General features: G+C 40.7%; 1 protein-coding gene across 1 annotated transcript; it reads right to left on the reverse strand.

Annotated features, from left to right (window-relative positions):
• Nucleotides 1-2,270: 2,270 nt before the first annotated feature.
• Nucleotides 2,271-15,647, reverse strand: LOC311434603 (uncharacterized protein). The gene is made up of 5 exons (XM_084514866.1): nucleotides 15,640-15,647; nucleotides 15,498-15,598; nucleotides 11,821-11,863; nucleotides 3,736-3,880; nucleotides 2,271-3,331 (listed from the first exon to the last, which is right to left on the reverse strand). The coding sequence occupies exons 3-5, from the start codon at nucleotides 11,857-11,859 to the stop codon at nucleotides 3,213-3,215; spliced, it is 303 nt and encodes a 100-aa protein (XP_084370992.1). The 5' UTR covers nucleotides 11,860-11,863; nucleotides 15,498-15,598; nucleotides 15,640-15,647; the 3' UTR covers nucleotides 2,271-3,212.
• Between the last annotated feature and the right edge of the window lie 2,178 nt (nucleotides 15,648-17,825).

Genomic DNA, 17,825 nt, shown 5'->3' on the forward strand with positions numbered 1-17,825 from the left:
TGCAATCCTATTAACAAAAATGCAGCTGATTCACGTGGCAATACTCCCTGTCAACTCACCCAGGTCTCCCGCTTTCCCAGACGAGGAGCCCTGAGCGGATCTTGGCACAGGCATGAGAGGAGAGCTGCCCTAAAGTACCCATAGATTAAGAAGTTACCCAACGGGCAGCTTTTGAATTTCTGCAGGCTGAAGCAAGGCAGCGTGCCTCCAGACAGCTAATGCCATATTTCTGAAGTCTTTTTAAAGTAATAACACACAGAAGGTCCTAGTGAGAAACCAATGGGAAATGAGCACTTAGGGACTCGTGAAAATCATGCCGGGTTCCTGTCTACATCTGCAGAAGCTTTTAAATCTGACCTCAGGACATCTTGTGGCCAAGTAAACGTGCTTTGCTAAATGTGACACTCATTTTGGGCACTGTGGTACAATGTGACCTGTGGCCTGTGTGATTAAAAGTAGCTGCTGTCGCCAGATGTTCCACGTGTTTCCCCAGGCTGCTTATTTAGAGTGCTGGCACCATCTACCACCACACGGTCCAGCACCAAGCAGGCAAATGACTTTCTGTTTTCTTGAAGAGCTATAATGTTGGGGTGTTTATCTGAAACAGTTTGAGGCCATGTCCATGATAACAACTGGAGGATGGATAATTTCAGGTGTATGACAGTTTCCACTGAGACCAGTAAAGTCTGTTCTGTGATTTCTCTCATCTTACAATCATTGTAGTTCAAGAACTATACTGGGATTGCTCTTGAAAAGTCCTACTGACACTCCCAGCATTCTCATTTTCATAGCACCTTCAATACTGATCTAAAATTAGACTCTGTTCCTGAACTGAATGTATTGCTCTTCAATATGCAAGCCACAAATTGACAAAAAAAATCCGTCTTGTATACTTAGTACTGAATTAGCTTGCAGTAAGACAAAAAGATTTACTTTTTGCCACATCTAAGGTCATAAAGTAAATAATAAAACTGTTTTCCATGAAGTCTGATTGAAAGTTTTTGCACCTTATTAGCCATCAGAGCAAATTTTGTCTGGTAGCAGAACTATAGGTAAGATAGTAAAATATGTAAGAGAAGTAACATTCTAAAACTCTACGTTAAATAAATATGTATCAAGAAATTAATGCATTCTACAAATCCAGATGTATTATTGCTATTTTATTTTGACTTAAAAATAGGTACAAGCTTTCACATACTTGATATAAATGTCTAGACCTTATCTTACTTGAGTGAATTCATGTCTGTTTAATAAGCAGAATGGTGCCAACAATTTTATAGAAAGCCCCACATGTTTTTTTTTTCCTCTGGAATGTCTCCAAGCAAGTCACACTCCTCAGAAAAAAAAAAAAATGTTTGGCCCTGATCCTGAAAAGACTTATGTATGTGTCAAGTTTTACATGCTGTGAAGAGCCCCATTGATTTAAATAGAGCCACTCACAAAGCAAAATGTTAAGCATCTGCACACATTTCACCAGGTTTAGGATCGTTGTTTGAAATGCATTTATATGTTCTTAACCGTCCTTCCTAATTGGCCTTTTGTCTCTGTGCAGTCAATACAGCCCACTGTTCGGTTTGTGTGTACCCAACACCTTCTTTAACTGTTGTGTTATTACTTCAGCCTGAATTTGCTGGACCATTTCACAGGATCCTGTAAACTGTGCAAGAGGAAACTGCAAGTCGGGAACCTACCTCGTCTATGCCTTTTGCAGATCAAGAGTGCAATACGCTGTCCTTAGGACAATATTAATAGAACTCTGTGAGTTAATGAGAGATATAAGAATTTGATGCGATAAAAAGTGTCTAAAATCCACTCAGCAGGAATAGGGATGTCCCCCCATGAATGACAATAACTTTCATTTTTAAAAAGTTTCTAGTGCTGTTCCTGAAAGAAAAAAAAAAAAAAATCACTAATGTGATTTGAGAATGACACAGTCTAGTACCATCTTCCTGAGTCTGCAAAAGATAATTCCAGTCTGCTGCTGCCAAAGTCTTCTCAAATTGCAAAGGAGTGAAAAATGACAGAGTTTAAACTGATATGAGAAGACACTTTTTGCATTTTGCCAGGTAAGTCTTACAGAATGACAGTGAATCTAAGGTCTTCCTAAAGTCTTTGAGTGAGTGGATAAGCTATTTTGGAGGTGCCCACCATCTATCTTGGATAGTGCTCAAGTTAGAGAACAGAAAAGAGTGACTTATAATCACGTCTGACTGCCACCCACTTGGAACATGTCACAGAAACTAGGGATAAAAAAGTCTGATACAGTTTAATTTAGGGACATTTGTACTGATTTTTACTTCACACTCTACATTAGCTCTGATAAGAGTCTCAATTTTAGGACTGTGCTAAATATGTCTTAGCAAATAAACGTACCAAATATGCAAGCAAACTGCACAGACTTTACTCTTTCTTTAAAGGTCAGGACTGCATTCCTATTGTGTCTAGAAAACATTTCACACAGTTTGTGAGTGCCGCCTATGATACATAAAAAAGAGCTGATTGACAGCGTCACAGTTAAGCACAGTACACAACTGTCTCATTCTTTTAAATGTCAAATAGATGTTCCGCTCTGCTATATTTCAAACTTGTTAAGAGACTTAGATATAACAGGTGTAGATCAATTTTTCACTGTCAAGCAATAAATATAACTTAAGAAACAATATAGAAACAGAAGGCTTTAAATATAAATATTCCCTTCTCCTAGGAGTTAAACCAGAACATATCAATACAAGGATCTCAGTGACTTCTGAAGAGTCAGTGACATCTGAGTTCACATTTTTACCACATATAATTGGTGTTTTGCATATAAACTCCTCAATGATATTTAGCAGGTCCAACTGCTAAACCTTTGACCTGGACTCATTTCTGTCAGAAGGACTTTGATCTAGTCTGCTGTCTCTTGTGAGAGTGAAAACCAGGTGGATGGGCAGAGAGAGTGAAACGTGGGTGTATAAACTGAGGGAGAAGCAGCCAACAACAGCAATGGGCCAAAGAAATGGAGGCTGGTGCAGAAATAGCAGACACCCAGATTTCAGAGTTCAGGGCAAGGGTAACTACAAGGGAGAGGGAAGTGGGACTTCAAGCCTCAGTGTGACTTGTGCTTTTTTTTCAGGCTGCTTGCCAACAACGAGTTTATTGATTTTTCTGGTTATTGTTGGATAATATTAAGATATATGTCAAGTTCTGACCTGCTAAAAGTGTTCCGAAGGCTTTCAGTCCTTAGCCGGAAGAAGATTTTGCCAGTCCCAAAGTTCAATATTTAACTTGGCCATAGGCTGTCTGAGAATGCAGTGGAAGATCCAGCTGGAGTACATGGGGTTGGGCATGGGCTCTGATAAGGAGAGGTGAGATCAGTCTGGAAACCAAGCTGTACAGAAGCCTCTAAGTGTAAATGTCATCTGCAGCTTAATATCACATTGAAATGAAACACATTCACAATGAGCTTTTGCGGCTTTAAGAAAGATTCGGGTGTCCTGGTGCCCTTAAGCACAGCAGATCAGTGCCTGGGATCCTTCTCCCAGCTGCTGTGTCCAGCTGACCTGAGCTGTCTGCCTGGCCAGCTGGGGTGCAGAACTTCAGAAGCCCCACTAAGTAACTGAGCCCTTGGCTATGGTTACTTCTGATGACACTGGGATGCCCCTTTCTAACTCTCTCCCTCACCCCAGATATCTTCCTTATCCCTTATCCCATCATCTTTAACAGTGGGGAGGAAATTGGTAAATGTTCACTGGATACCATCACCAGGCTTGCAGGGACTTGGGCTCCAGTGCAATGATGCTGCAGCGCCCATCTCCCTGAGCAACGCAGTCCTCTTTGAGCTTTCACGAGCACAGCAGAAGGCTCCCAGAGTCAGTACTTCAACACAGCTCTGCTGGCCAGCCTGCAGAGCAAGAGAACAACAGAGGGATTTATTTTACCTGTTCTGTGTTTCCTGATGTCAAATATTAGTGCACGCACAAGTCAGCTTTCATAACCCACTACGGATGATGAGATATTTAGGAAGAGTTGCTGGTTTTGTTTTGCTTTTGCAGAATTGTCAGCTCGGGAGCTAATCTCTGGCAAAGAGTATCCCATTTCTCATTGCTGTAAACACACCCATCTCTCAGTGGTAGTTTCCTATCCCCTCCATTTAATAGCCAAAGCTTCATTTTCATTCTTTATTACAATTCCTTTAGCTTTATACAGTTCAGTGCTATAACTCCAAATAATCTCCATCTGGAATATTACTTTGGCTTTCTTTTTCATATTACTGGGAATCCATTTGGTTTTGTCAGTGTTTCGGTTTGTTTAACTCTGCCTTCAATTTTTTATTTTTTTTAAAAACTTTGGTGGTGAGTTGCTGGAAGATTGTTAGCTGAGTTTCTGGATGGGTTGCATTAGTTTCCCATTCTGATTTAAAGGCACAAAATGCTAAAACTTAACAGGTTGTGTCACAGCAGAGATTTCAGTTTTTCAACAGCCACAAATAATGCATTTTGACATTTTGAGTGTTTCTTTTTTGTTGTTGTTGTTGTCCTCTTAATTCTTGCAGTGCACTTGTGATAGATACTGTCAAGATAATTAGTTTAGATATGAACTTTCACAGCTATTCAGTTGTGTTCCCAACTCTCTGTAATTCCTCCTTGGTGCTGGAATGCCTGCTTCTGTGTTTTTTTTGTTGTTGTTGTTGTTTTTGTTTTTGTTTAATTTTTTCTTTTTTTTTTTTTTCCTCATGATTATGTAGCTTCTTGTCTCAGGACAAGAAATTATTGTATCAGAAATTATTTTTCCTAATAACAGTAATGTGGATTTTTATATAACTTTTCTTGCTGTAAGATTGGTATCATTCTATTCTTTTCCCTTTTATCCCTACAGTATGTGTTAGAACAGATTTATCTCGTTACCATCGTGCTCAAATAATGTCATGTAAATCCTTCTCTTTATGATTCCTATGCATGCAGAGCAGAAAGCAATAAAGTCAGTCATTCAGGACCAGGTTTTGTTCTCCTTTTCGCAGAAGTAAAACCGGAGACCACTGCCGACTGTTCTGGAGTTGTCAAGGTATTTCAGTTCAAATGAAAACAAAATTTCTGCTTTAATGCATAGCCAGCAGGGCAGCTCTCTCATTGCCAGCAAGATATTCATTCCTAGCAGTCTTTCAACTGTCTTTTCAGAATAGTTACAAAGATAGATGGTCAAATCTCTTTTTTAGCATGCTCTGGAATTACATGGATAATTAAGAGTGTTTTTCAAACTTCTGCAGAAATTCATTGCACTGTGAATAAAGACCACTGATTTTTATTTTTTTTTCAGTTTCCCTTCAAATTTAAATACATTATAAGTCTATTTTACTTTCTTGATCTTCCTTTCACACACCATAGAACCACAATGCTGTTGCAGCAGGCTTTGATACCTACTGTTGCAACAATACATCTGTCCGTACTCTGAGGGATCATCCACAGATCCCCTCTCTCTTAACATTCTTCCCCTTCCTTGGGCCTAAAATTTGGCTTATTCATACTCTGCTCAGAGGGCTTTCTGTAATATGACTGAACAATGCTTGATGATGAAGTGAGAAGAGAAGAAGATTTTAAAAATATTTTTTCTTTTCTATTAATTTAGCACTGCTGAGTGATTTAAGGTTCTCTGTCAGAAACTACTCAGGTTACTGCTGTGACTCCTGTAACTGCAGTGACCATGGTGAAAATCTAAAAGTTTGAAAAGGAGTTTTTCCTCTCCTGGAATTTCTAAGAGTCTGCTCTTGTCCAATATTATACATTTTATTCCTGGTTCGTGCGTGTAACTTGGGGAAACTCTGCCTCCCAAAAGAGTACCTTTCCTTCAGTAAGTGGAACTGTAAGAGAATCCATCCAGCTCTCCTATGCTTTGCAAGTAGCTTATTCCTCACAGGTAAGCTGCCTTCTTCTGCCAGGGCAGAGCTCTTGGGCTGCAGGGAAAGCGGAGACGGACAGTTTGTGGGCCCACAGCATTTGCCATTTCGGAACCCAGATGGGGTATCCTTCTACTAGAAGTGGTGGGCTTGATTTGCAAAACCCAGCTGCCTATATTATGGCTGAGTGAGACAAGATGACAGCTAATTCTTTCTGGCTGCAGGGCTTATGAATAAATGAAGACTTGAAGAGGCAGAGAGAGAGAGAGAGTCTACGTTCTTGGGGAGTCCTCTGTCACATGAGGAACAGGAAGCATGTCCACATGCAAAAGAAGCAGAGTCAGGGAGGTCTAAATGACCTACAAATTATTCTCTCCTAAGTTTCAAACACTTCTCTTTATACTTTTGTGAGGTAAAGATTTTCCAAGGAACGCATCTGTAATTTGAACACTTCTGACACCTTTATTCCTAAATTTGGAAAGTCTGAAAAGATTTATTATTTTTGAGTAGTAATTGCACTCTTCTCCTGACAGAGCAGTACATCGCACTGTAACAGGACTGACACTACGGCTGCAGCATTCCCTAGTGTCATTCATTCTGTCACACCAACTTTTTCCACCTCTGAAATGTTCTTCAGCTTTTATTGACTGATCTCATCAATGTGCCACAATAGAGACACTGAAAAACAATTGCAAATTCTGGTATTATATGTGGGCTTGCTGGAAATACTTACCCTTTTTGAGAGATAATTACTAAAAACTAATTAAATTTGCTTTAGAAAAAACATGAATTGCATTATTGTTTTTAAAAATTGCAATGATTTCAAGAAAGCCTCTTTTTATAGCTTCTAGACTCTTAAGGAACATAAGTTTTCCATTAAAAAAAAAAAAAAGTTTTATTTTTCAAAAGTAGCTGGTTTTACTCCAAATGCCAAAAGCTAAGACATTTGAGAATGTGAAAATCTTTTTCTGTTTTCATTGGCAAAGAATCCCCATTTAGAGGAAAAATCAGCAGGGAAGAATAGAGGGCTTTGCAAGAGACCAGAGAGCATTATAAGTACATTTATTATCCTGGCACTTTTAATATTTCTTCAAATGAGTTTGTCTTACTGTTACAGCTCCCTTACAGTTAAATGCCAGTCAGGTTTTCAGTGTTCTAACACTTTTCAGGACTCAGAATCACATGATATGACATAGTCTCTCAGAAGCCCACTGTATACGTTTGGAATAAAGTCAATGGTTTTGATAACTGTTTACGTTGTCTTAATCATTTCCCTTTCATTTTCCAAAAAGAAAAGCCATTTGAACTAATGATGTCTGCTAAACTGACATATAAATATCATATTTCTTTTTTAGATGTACAGATCCTTGAGAATGACTTGGTGGCAACATTTCAAGCATGCTGCTGTTGCACACACCTAAAGTTCACCTCCTATGGTTTGCTCAATCCTTTTGTGCAATGTGCTGATTCAGTGTGTGCTCCGTCCCTCCTCTCCTTGTCTGTCCAAACGATAAACTAAAAGTTCTCAGTGCTGGGATAAGAACGACCACTGAGGTAGCTTTTGCATGCACAGATGAGCAAATACGTTTGCCTTCTTTGAGCATCTGGCCTTTACGGTCAAGTAGAAGAAGCTCCTTCCTCACTTTTGAGAGTTAAGGATCTAGAGGCAAGCTATGGATAAATTAGGAAGACCTCATAAAAGAAGAAGACTAGACACCTACTTCTCACCTCCTTGAAATTCATCCCATAGATTTCAGCAAAGTTATTCTTTTATACTTATTAAAACGGGAACAGAGCAAAGCTCTGAGTTTGCAGGGCTATACTTCTGACATAAACAATTCCACCTCAATATCCAAATCCCCTCCCTATTGTCCTGCTCTCCATGACCTGCTCTCTCCTCACTCCTTCTGCTCCTCCACTCCTTCAGTAGCTCCTGAAATTTTTCACTGGTTCTTCTCTCTTGAGGCCTAAGCTAGAAGGTTCCCTCTATCTCTTTTCCTGCAGGAGAGAAGGTGCTTTTTTGAGAGAGAAAAAATGCATACATATGTTGAAAAAGGCTGATCATAAGGAAGGTGTTCCATAACTTGTTTACATACAAAATTACTTTGCAGATCCAAAATCTGTGTTAGAGAACCCTGCTAGTTTGATTTAGCATGCGTGACTTGAGTCACAAGAAGTAAACATATTCCAGACTTGCTGCTTCTGTCATCTTCCCTCTGTACGTTGCTGTATGAATCAGTGAATAAGGGTGTGAAGGTCAGCTAAGTGACTCACTGAGTATATTTCAAGAGAAGTGAAGGTGGCAGAATTAGGTCTTCCTGGATACATCTATATCTTCAAAGGCATGCTGCCTCTTGTCTAATCCTTTGCTTTTTACTCCCATGAGGCGAGCTGAGGTGGAATATTCTCAGCTCACCAAGGCAGGAGGAAGGAAACGAGGCCTCACTGGGAGCTCTGAGGGGAGGTGTTAGAGAAAGTACAAGTGGGTGCCGTGTTTAGGTGTTCCCATCACAGGGTTTGTCAAGCATGACGGAGCCCAGCAAGCAAAACATCTGCCCTGTGTCACACAGGACACATAAGCCTTGACAGAAAGCACAGCAGAGGTTACAAAAGAATGGATTGGGCTTTCAGTCCTCTCAGTGTTCAGTTTTTCTAGTACATACAGCAGAGAACCAAGACAGGGAGCCTTGCGAGCTGGCCTTTAAAAACAAACAAACAAAACCCACAAAGACACAAGAAACACTCCTGCAAAAGACTGCTGCATGTGCAGGAGCTCTAGCCAGTCAAGTCTGTGCTGTAATTCCTGAGCATGCTGATTCATCTGTGAACACGCAGAGTCCAAGCTGCTTTGTGGGCCCAGATCACCTAGGCTCGTCACAGCCGTGGTGCTGCTGCCGAGAGCTCCAGTAAACTAGGATGCCTCACCAGCAGCCTGCACGGTGACAGCCAAAGCAGCCAGGACACTTAATTCAGCTGTAGCCCCCAGCTAAGAAAGAAAACATCCAGGATGTTGTTGAGGGCAAAAGGTTGACATTTGGAAGTCTGCAAAGAAAACTGACGTTTATGTGTATCAGCCATGCCAGAGGCCCTCTGGCAGGGTGTGTGTTTTGGTTGAGTCTTGTGGCATGAAGGGAAGTTCCTTCTGCGGGAGATCCCACAAGGAAAGAGGCATCCCTGGAGAGGCACTGTTTTCAAGGAAAAGTCTGATTCCCAGATGGCAGATTATCTCTTCAGATCTAGCCCATGATGTCACATGCCTAGATGTTATCATAAAGATGACCAGTGTCTGTGGAGGAGTGACTCCAAAGTGAAAGCGGGAACTGTCAAGGAAAAACCGAAGACTGAAGGGTGGTTGCCCCTTTAACAAGATCAAAGAGGACTGTCAAAGATCACTGAAGCCTAGTTGTTTTTACCAAAATGCCAAAAGCCACCCATGGGGCATGCCCATGAGGGCATGGCATTGCATTCACCCTTTTCTAAGATACAATACAATACTTTCCCTGAAGCTGCTTTTATATTAGACTGGATGGCTAAGTGAGCAGATCTTGCAATGACTTACCTTTCCAGACCCACTTTCGGTATAGGGGAAAGTGGGGAAATATCCTGTTGCTTCATAGAAGTTAGAGTACAGAGTAGGAGAGGATTGCTCTCACACCTGGTTCGCTACTGCTGAAGTTTGACCTGGGGCTACCAGTAAAACTGAGGTTTCCAGGGTAGACCAGTGGGACAAGACACCGAGTATGCTGTGCTTGAGCAGCCGTAAGAACCTGAAGAGCCTGATAATCTAAAAGCCAACGCTTTGTTTCAGCACTGCTAATGACAAGTATTCAAAATTCATGAGGCAGACACCCCAGATCATAAGGTTTTGTCATCACTGTTGTTGTTATATCTTTTGGGGCTCTTTATCTTTTAGAATGCATAATTTTTCTTTGCCATTACACAAGTAAGTGTGACAATATGGCGTTCCAGGATTTACATTTAGGAAATCCACATCATCCCACTATCATAAAATACACGCTAAGATTATGCGTTTGTAGAGCAATGATGAAAGTTTTGGGTTACTTTTATTTTATTTAGCTCCACTTCTTTCATGGAATTGTTTGAGTCACATGGCATGAAGTGTATTTAAATAATCTCTGGAAATAAATTTGTAGATGTAGAAAACTTCATTGAGATTTGCAAGTCATGTAACTCACTGGGTCTTGCTGGGATGGAGTTACCTTTCCCTGCAGCAGTCGATATAGCGTTGTGTTCTGCACTGGTAGTTAGAACAGCATTGATATCACACTGAAGTTTTGTCTACTGCTCCACAACACTGGCACAGCATCAAGACTCCCTCCAATGTCCCCCAAAAGCCAGTAGGCTGGGGGTGGGCAAGATGTGGGGAGGGGACATCACCAGGCAGCTGAGCTAAGCTGACCAAAGGGATATCCATACCATGTGGTGTCACACTCAGCAATAAAAGGTGGGAAAGGGGAAGGAGAGGGGGGCTTCTTGTTATGAAGACGCCTTTTCCAAACAACCATTATGCATATCTGCTTCCTGGGGCATGGCTGAACATCACTCATTGATATTGATGGGAAGTAGAGAATAATTTTTTTTCTCTCTCTGTGCTTCCGCACAGCCTTTGCTTGTTGTTTCCCTCTTCCTTTGACCTTTAATTAAATTATCCTTATCTCAACCTGCGAGCCTTTTTTTTTTCTTTCCAGTGTCCTCCAGCTTTTCTGAGGAGGAGGGAAAGTGAGAGAGCAGTTGTGGTGGAGTTCAGCTACCCAGCAAGGTAAAACCACCACAAAACCCAGTACATTCTTCTCATCACATAATGGCTTCAATTCTCACAAGAGCCTACTCACATTTAAATAAAGACAGTCTTCGATGTGGCTGAAATCTCATAAATCCTTAATCAAAGGACTCTACTGCCTTTGATTGCATGAAAGCAGTCAGGTGACATCAAGACTGGCACTCTTCACCGCGGCTTACATACTGATTATAGATACACTATGTACAGTTTTTGGTTGCATGTGAGAGCTCGTGACCTTCTGGGTTTCCTTTCATGTGCCAAAACATGAAGGGCTGCTTGTTCTCCTAATTATCCATCTAACTAAGACAAAGGAAACCCTTTTGTTCTACTCAGAAAATACAACCTTTGAACTTCAAATGAATCCCATTTTCCCAGCTAGGCAGACATCTTGGGAGGAATCAGGACAGACCTGGACTAGGTATCTATGCCGTTTAGATGCCCTAGGTTGTTAAGGGATCTACATTGGGCAGACAGGTATGATAAGGACTTACAGAAGATCTAAGCCCTTTTTCAGCAGCAACTGAAGGCTGGTCACGATATAAGAAGACGTGAGATGCTTCTGATTAGGCAACTGAATCACCTAATATTTAACATTCAAAGCTGCACCTAAACAGGATGGCTGTGGAAATTCATAGAGTCTATAGCGTTCACCATCTCCTACATCTATATATGCAAGCAATCAATTTTAGAAGAGCTGTTGATTCTGCACACATTTCAGGGACTGAGTCTTATTCAGGAGCTAGTGCTGATCAGTTGCCTCTCTGTCCTTTACTTTTTTCCCATTAATTGTTCATGAAGTCTTGCAAAGCTGATAGAAGGCACACACAGGAGCCAGAGACCGAGGTAACACATATCATGCTACTGAGCAGAAACTAGAAATAGTATGTGACTGAACAGAATTAATTACAAGACACAAGCAGCAATGCAGGATTGCACTGTCCTCATTTCTTTACTGGGATGTTCCATGCCAGTGGGCATGGTGCTCAGTGAAGATGAAAAAAATAAAAACAGCTGCTTGGCCTGTCTTTGGCTGACTACTGCAGCAAGCTATGGGATGCCTTCAGAGGAGGCTTTTTTCCGCTGTATAGAAAACATGGCAGGATGTTATAGGGTAATAGATAAAAAATTCACCATAGAGGAAATTCTTTACCTCTGAAGCAGCAGCAGGAACTTCTTGTAGATCTTCCATAAACCTAATGCCCAAGACAAAAGGACAGAGAAGGTTTCATGCAGGATGACCAGCAGCCTCTCTAATTCTTGCATTTGTGGCCAACCTGAGAGCTACAAGAGCTTCCATCCAGATCCAGCCACACAGAATAGTGCCAGGAGGAAACCTTGTAACCCTTGTAACCCTCAACAGCATGACCCCAGCAAGGCAGGCTTTGTCCTGTGCTGGGACTGCTGGGAGAAACAATGCCTCCTACCAATGTCACTCCTTGCTGAGAAGAATTACTGTCTTTATTCAAAACAATAGCAAAACTGCTTTTGACTTAGTAGAAAACAGTTTCTTCTTTGGAGAAACAAAGGAGTGGCTTTGTATTTCCAGACTGAGTAGCTCTTATCCCAAGAGACTGGAAAAGACTACAGCTATTAGTGATTCATCGGTGGACGGTCAGGCAGGACTTTCTGTTTCCTTGAAATGTTTGATGGAAATGCCAGAATCTGACCTGTTAATAACATTCAAAATTGGAAAGTTACTCCTTAACTTTGAAGACAATTCTCTTGGTCATAAGTAATGTTTGCCAGCTATAATCTCTGAGTGTACAACTTGAAGTAGAGTGGACAGCAGGTAACATGCAGCTATACAGAGAAATCAACCCTTTGTAATACTTCCATATTTATTCTTTCACTCATGAGCATTCAGGCTGCTTGTGTAGTGCACATGCATATCCTAAAGCCTTAAACTCACTGAATGCAGACGCCTCCAAACAATCTGGGGGCATGAGGGGTGGTGGGAATGCTGCAGACATCTGTCACTGTGATAACACAAGTTAAGTACTTTGTTCTGCCTTCAGTTTCCTGATGACAGGAGTGGAAAACAATTATTGTTTTCCCAACTGGATTCTGAGTTTATTGTCCTGGGAACATTCCTTGCACATGACAGCTAAAAAGAGAAGAAAGTATTTTACCAGATGTACTTCTAGTTCTTCTACTGTTTATCCCTCCTGCCAATTTGGAAGCCTGTTTATTTGGTTTATTGAATATTACAGCTAACTCTTTAAAATATCATACAGCAGGACTGGAAGAACTACATACTCAACCACTACGTTTTCTTCCTTTGTTCAGCTGTTATCTGACAAGGTCATTACTTATAGAGTGTAGACACCTTCAAGACACAATATGGCAATAAATTGTTCTCGTTTTAGTATCAGTTGTAAAATCTGCAGGATGACTGACAATTATGAACACCTTAGGAAATGAGGTAAGAGTATTTAATACTGGATTCTGACATCTATATTCTGTGTTGGAGGCACGATCTCTGTAGCAGGACGTGTATAACAATTGAATGGGAGCCTATGACATGTTTCATTCTTACAGCTCCACTGCCTCTTCCTCTTACCAAATGATAGTCACTATGAGAAACCTTTTTTCCTCTTCTGTTTTTGCATCAAAGAGGAAAAGATAATAATTATCTTTCATACATCTAGGCAGCTGGAGAGCTTCTTAAGCACTTGCTTCAATAAAGTGTACACTCCTGCCCCTGTGGTCCCTACATGGCATAATTCAGTGATGAATGTATCTTTCACAGGACCTTACATCCTGTGTTGGTCTGTACTTTAAAAATATATATGATACAACTTTTAAATAATTTCAGTACACGTATTTTTTACTGGCTCTTTACAGACATTGATCAATGCCTGTGCAATAATAAGAGCTTTGGAGTGACTCATTTTAAACCTCCTTTTAGCCATACCCTCAGGGAGGAGCAGAGGGTGAGTATGTAACCTTTCAGCATGCATACTCGCAACACAGCAAAATTAGAAATCCAACATATGTGAAAGTTAAAATCAGAACCTTGTACTTTGCCATCAGTGCTCTGAAGGATAAAGGTCACAGGGTCCCACCTGTTTTGGTACCCTCTATAGTACATACAGGGTCTGATCAGCATTGCTAATGGAAGATCTGTGGGCTCCCTCCTCCTCCCAGCGATATTCCACCACTTTTCCCTCTTTTTCCATCTCTACTATCTACTGCCATGTGCTGTATGGGACACAAGTGGAAGCACAAGGAAAAATGACAGTATGTTGTTTTCAAACTCAGAAATATGGGAATGATCCTTCTCTGAGTAACCTTCAGTTCTTGGGAACAATAAAGGTTTGCAAAGGCTCAGGAATAACTTCTTCATCTTCCTCTGAGCCATCCTACAGCAAGTATTCTAGTTCATTTATGTTTTTGAATCATTCAGTCCTATTCTAAGAGGGAGATAAATTCCAGGAAAGTATGTTTACTCTTCTTAGTTGAAGGAGGTAAGTGCATAGACACAGCAGATCAAAACTACTTTGCAGAAAATTAACAAAATGTAGTCATTTAAATGAGGAAAATCTGTAGTGCAGAGCTAAACCTGTCAGTCCAAACCCATTTCCAGGCATTCCTCAAAATGGAATTATTTCTGTTATTCAGAAGTTCTGGATTTAAAGCTTCACATTGTAACAATGAGCACAGTTAATCAGCTTGAACATCAGGCATACTTGTAAATATTCAGAGAGAGTTCAAAACAAAGTGAAAATAACCCTTGAGAATTTAGTTAGGATTGCAAACAAGCAGTGATTTAAATAGAGCTACAGTCTGACCTCCTTCTACAATCCTCCTGTTATTTGATTTCTGTACTTTGCCTGTTATGACACTCCAGACATACACATTAGGATACTAAACACACAGAAGATGAACTAACATGATGTTAAAAATGACCCTTAAAGAAATCCCTCTCCCACAGAAGAAAAAGCGACAGCCTCCCCTTTTGATCCTTCCTTTCAGAGAAAGCCTCAGGCCACATCTCTACCAGAAGCCTTTTCCCCACAGAACCTGTATTGTTTCATATTGGCTTACACTAGTGTCATGAGAGCATATCCTGGTTGTTTTTTTTGCCAGGGGCTGAGTTTAAATGGAGGATTGTTTTCTTTGGGGAGGATAATTTTATTCAGGTGACAGAAAGGCTAGGTTTTGCTGGCTAACATCAAATGTGTATACAAATACATGCAAATCAATAGTGACAAAAGCTATCTTCTGTTGATAAACCTTTCTAGAACAGACCAGATGTTTTCCACCATCTCTGGAAGTCTTATAGGATTTTGGAAACAAAGGGGAAGGCTTAAACTCAAGAGCTCACCTTTGAAAACAGTTACCCATGAGACCTTCCTGTTTGAGGCAAGCAACTAAGTTGATCTCACCAACTTAGGAAAAGAGACAGAAGAGCAGAATCCTCAAAGGGCACATCCATTTACAATCACAAACATGCTCAGATGGGGCATAAAGTATGAGTTTTGTTCAAGGTGTAGTTGTAGCGTCATGGAGCTAGCTCCCATCAGCATCTTAAATGGATTCTGCATCCTATACTTACGTATTAGTACGTACTAGTGTTGTTTAAACTGCTGTTAGCACCAAAGCCAACTGAATGAGACCTCAGATATAAGACAGTCAGCCTAGCACAACTAAATAGATAGTCCTTACATTTACAAAGTCCAAGCCTTACGGCACTTGTTATGGCAAAATAAACACCTTAAGTTGTAGCTGAAAATGAAGTGGAATCTGTAAAGGGAGACGAAATATGCTCTGTGTATGATACAATGCAGAGCACAGGCACACCCCTCTTGTATTAGCTTGGATTACCTTTGTTCTGTTGAGAAAAAGTACAGTGGTCCAAGATGAAAGCGAGAAATGAAGCGAGAAATGCATGGAGTAAGGCAGCATGGTCCTTGTCCAAGGCAGGTATTGCAGATTGGTAGTCAGGCACAAGGAGGTTCCAGCCTCCACTGCAATTTGTGCATCCTGAGGCCGCCAAGGAATGCAAGCTCTAGGTTAAAAAAAAAAAAAAGAAAAAAAAAAGAGAGAGGTAGGCATATTGTTAAATTGATGGGAAAGGTCACATATCTGTCACATCATCTGTTTAAAGTAAATATATTTTTTTCCCGAAATTTGACAGCATTAATGAGACTTAGAGATCTATATCTGCAAGGGATTTCCTGGTATCATTCAGTTTACTCCCTAGTACCAATGCAAAATGAAGTGTATCAAGCTATTCCTGACAGATGCTTATTTCATGACAGCTTCCAGTGAAAATGATTGCACAATGACAGCAACAGCATCCCCTCACACTAGTTCATTGCCCTTCTAACTAGATGTTTTTTTCCTAGTGATTAGGCTAAATCTTTCGTTACAAAATTCAGATAATTGCTTCTTAATGTCTTACCCGTACTGGACACAGACAGCAGTTGAATCGACTTCAACTTCATAACAACTGAAAACATACTTAGCATTGTATAGCAATGTTAGATTGATAGAGAGCAATTGTTAGATTGCTCTCTCTCTTCTTCTCTCAGTTCCCTCTTTTTTTTTTTTCTTTTTTTTTTTTTCTTTTTTTTTTTTTTTTAGCCTAACTTCCTTCTTTCCTTTCTTGGCACTTAGGTTTTCTGAACTGCCTGTCATTTCTACTGCTTTTCTTCCCATTGTCTAGCTTTTCATCCCTTTCAAAACACAGTACCCAAAACAGGACTCTCTTTTCCAGCTGTGGAAGAACAATCCAGTGCCAAGCAGACCAGAAAAATGACCTTCTTTGGCCTATGTATGACCCTATTATTAACACTTCCCAGAACATCATTTGTCTGTTTTGCAATCCTGTCACAGAACTTGACTCATACTCAGCTTATGACCCGTGTAACCCCAGGTTTTCCTCTACAGAAAGCACTGCATGAGGATTTTGAGCTCACTCTGAAGAACAGACTAGGGTAGATCACGTTGTGTTGTGACAGCTGTGAGGAAAGAGAGCCTCAGGGCCTGTATCTACCAGCCACCACCAGCCCAGACATAGCTGAAAAAGGTACTGTCAATTATTTTGCACCAAAACCCAGGTGGTATCAATCCCCAGAGAAAGGCTTGATCCTGCCACCTGTTTCATGAGTATAGTCTTACATTCATCAAATTATTTAATACAACAACAAATGGGCTGAAACAACTGTAAAAGGAGTCCATGGGCAGAGGGCAGTGGGGAACAGAGCTATCAGGAGCATGCAGATCATTTTATACAATTACAGGACTTCAGCCTCAAGACTGTCATGCCTATTACCTTTACCCTAAGTATGCTGAATAAAGAACAGCAAAAGGATGTTCGTGCTACTAATTGCTTATTTTTCTTCAGGTGTCTCCTCCTCACCTCGCTTCTGCCTCTGAATTAGCACAGGATTCACCCCACCTCACTGAGCTAAACCTGGCGTCATCTCAAAGCTTGCCTTTTAGGCCTCCTCTGCAGTCCAGGAGAGGAAGGACTACCTACCGAGCTCTGCATTATCCCTCTCCAAAATAAATGTTTTAGATACATGGAGTGTATCACCTTCTGAAAGTGGTGTCTCCATTGACTAGCGAGGAGCATAAAGGACAACGTAGGACCAGATGTCTACCTCTCCAAGAGCCATAGAAAGGCAATCACAGTTATTTCCTTAATGATGGCTCGGGCTCTCTAGTCCAGCTGATTACTTTTCCAGAACAGCGCTTATAATCTGTTCCATGCATAGCCAAACTCATGATGTATGACAATCCACACAGTTTAATTTAAATGCTGAATATCCTCTCTGTTCTCTGTCTTCCACACATCCTCTGCCTCTATCTCCAGTTATCTGTAGCAAATTGTCTTTTCCCTGCCATTCCTGGCAATACCTCAATAACCAGCAGCTGGGTCACATTCATGGAGTCACAAGAACAAGACAAAGCTATCAGTTAAAAAATGATATCACCTCTCCCTGACTTTCATTTGGCCTGACATAAACCAACAATGGGATGTAATTATTTTTTTTGCCTGACTACATTTCTCAAAGCACGTAGAAGGAAGTGTAATTTGCTATCACAGCATTTTTTTCCTTTTCACACTTGGCTAACCACACTCTACATTTCACACAGATCTTTTCAGTCAGCTGCTGCACGTCATGGTCTCAACATATCAGAAAT

Source organism: Aythya ferina, assembly GCF_964211825.1.
Source record: "Aythya ferina genome assembly, chromosome: 3".
Classification (NCBI taxonomy): Eukaryota; Metazoa; Chordata; class Aves; order Anseriformes; family Anatidae; genus Aythya; species Aythya ferina.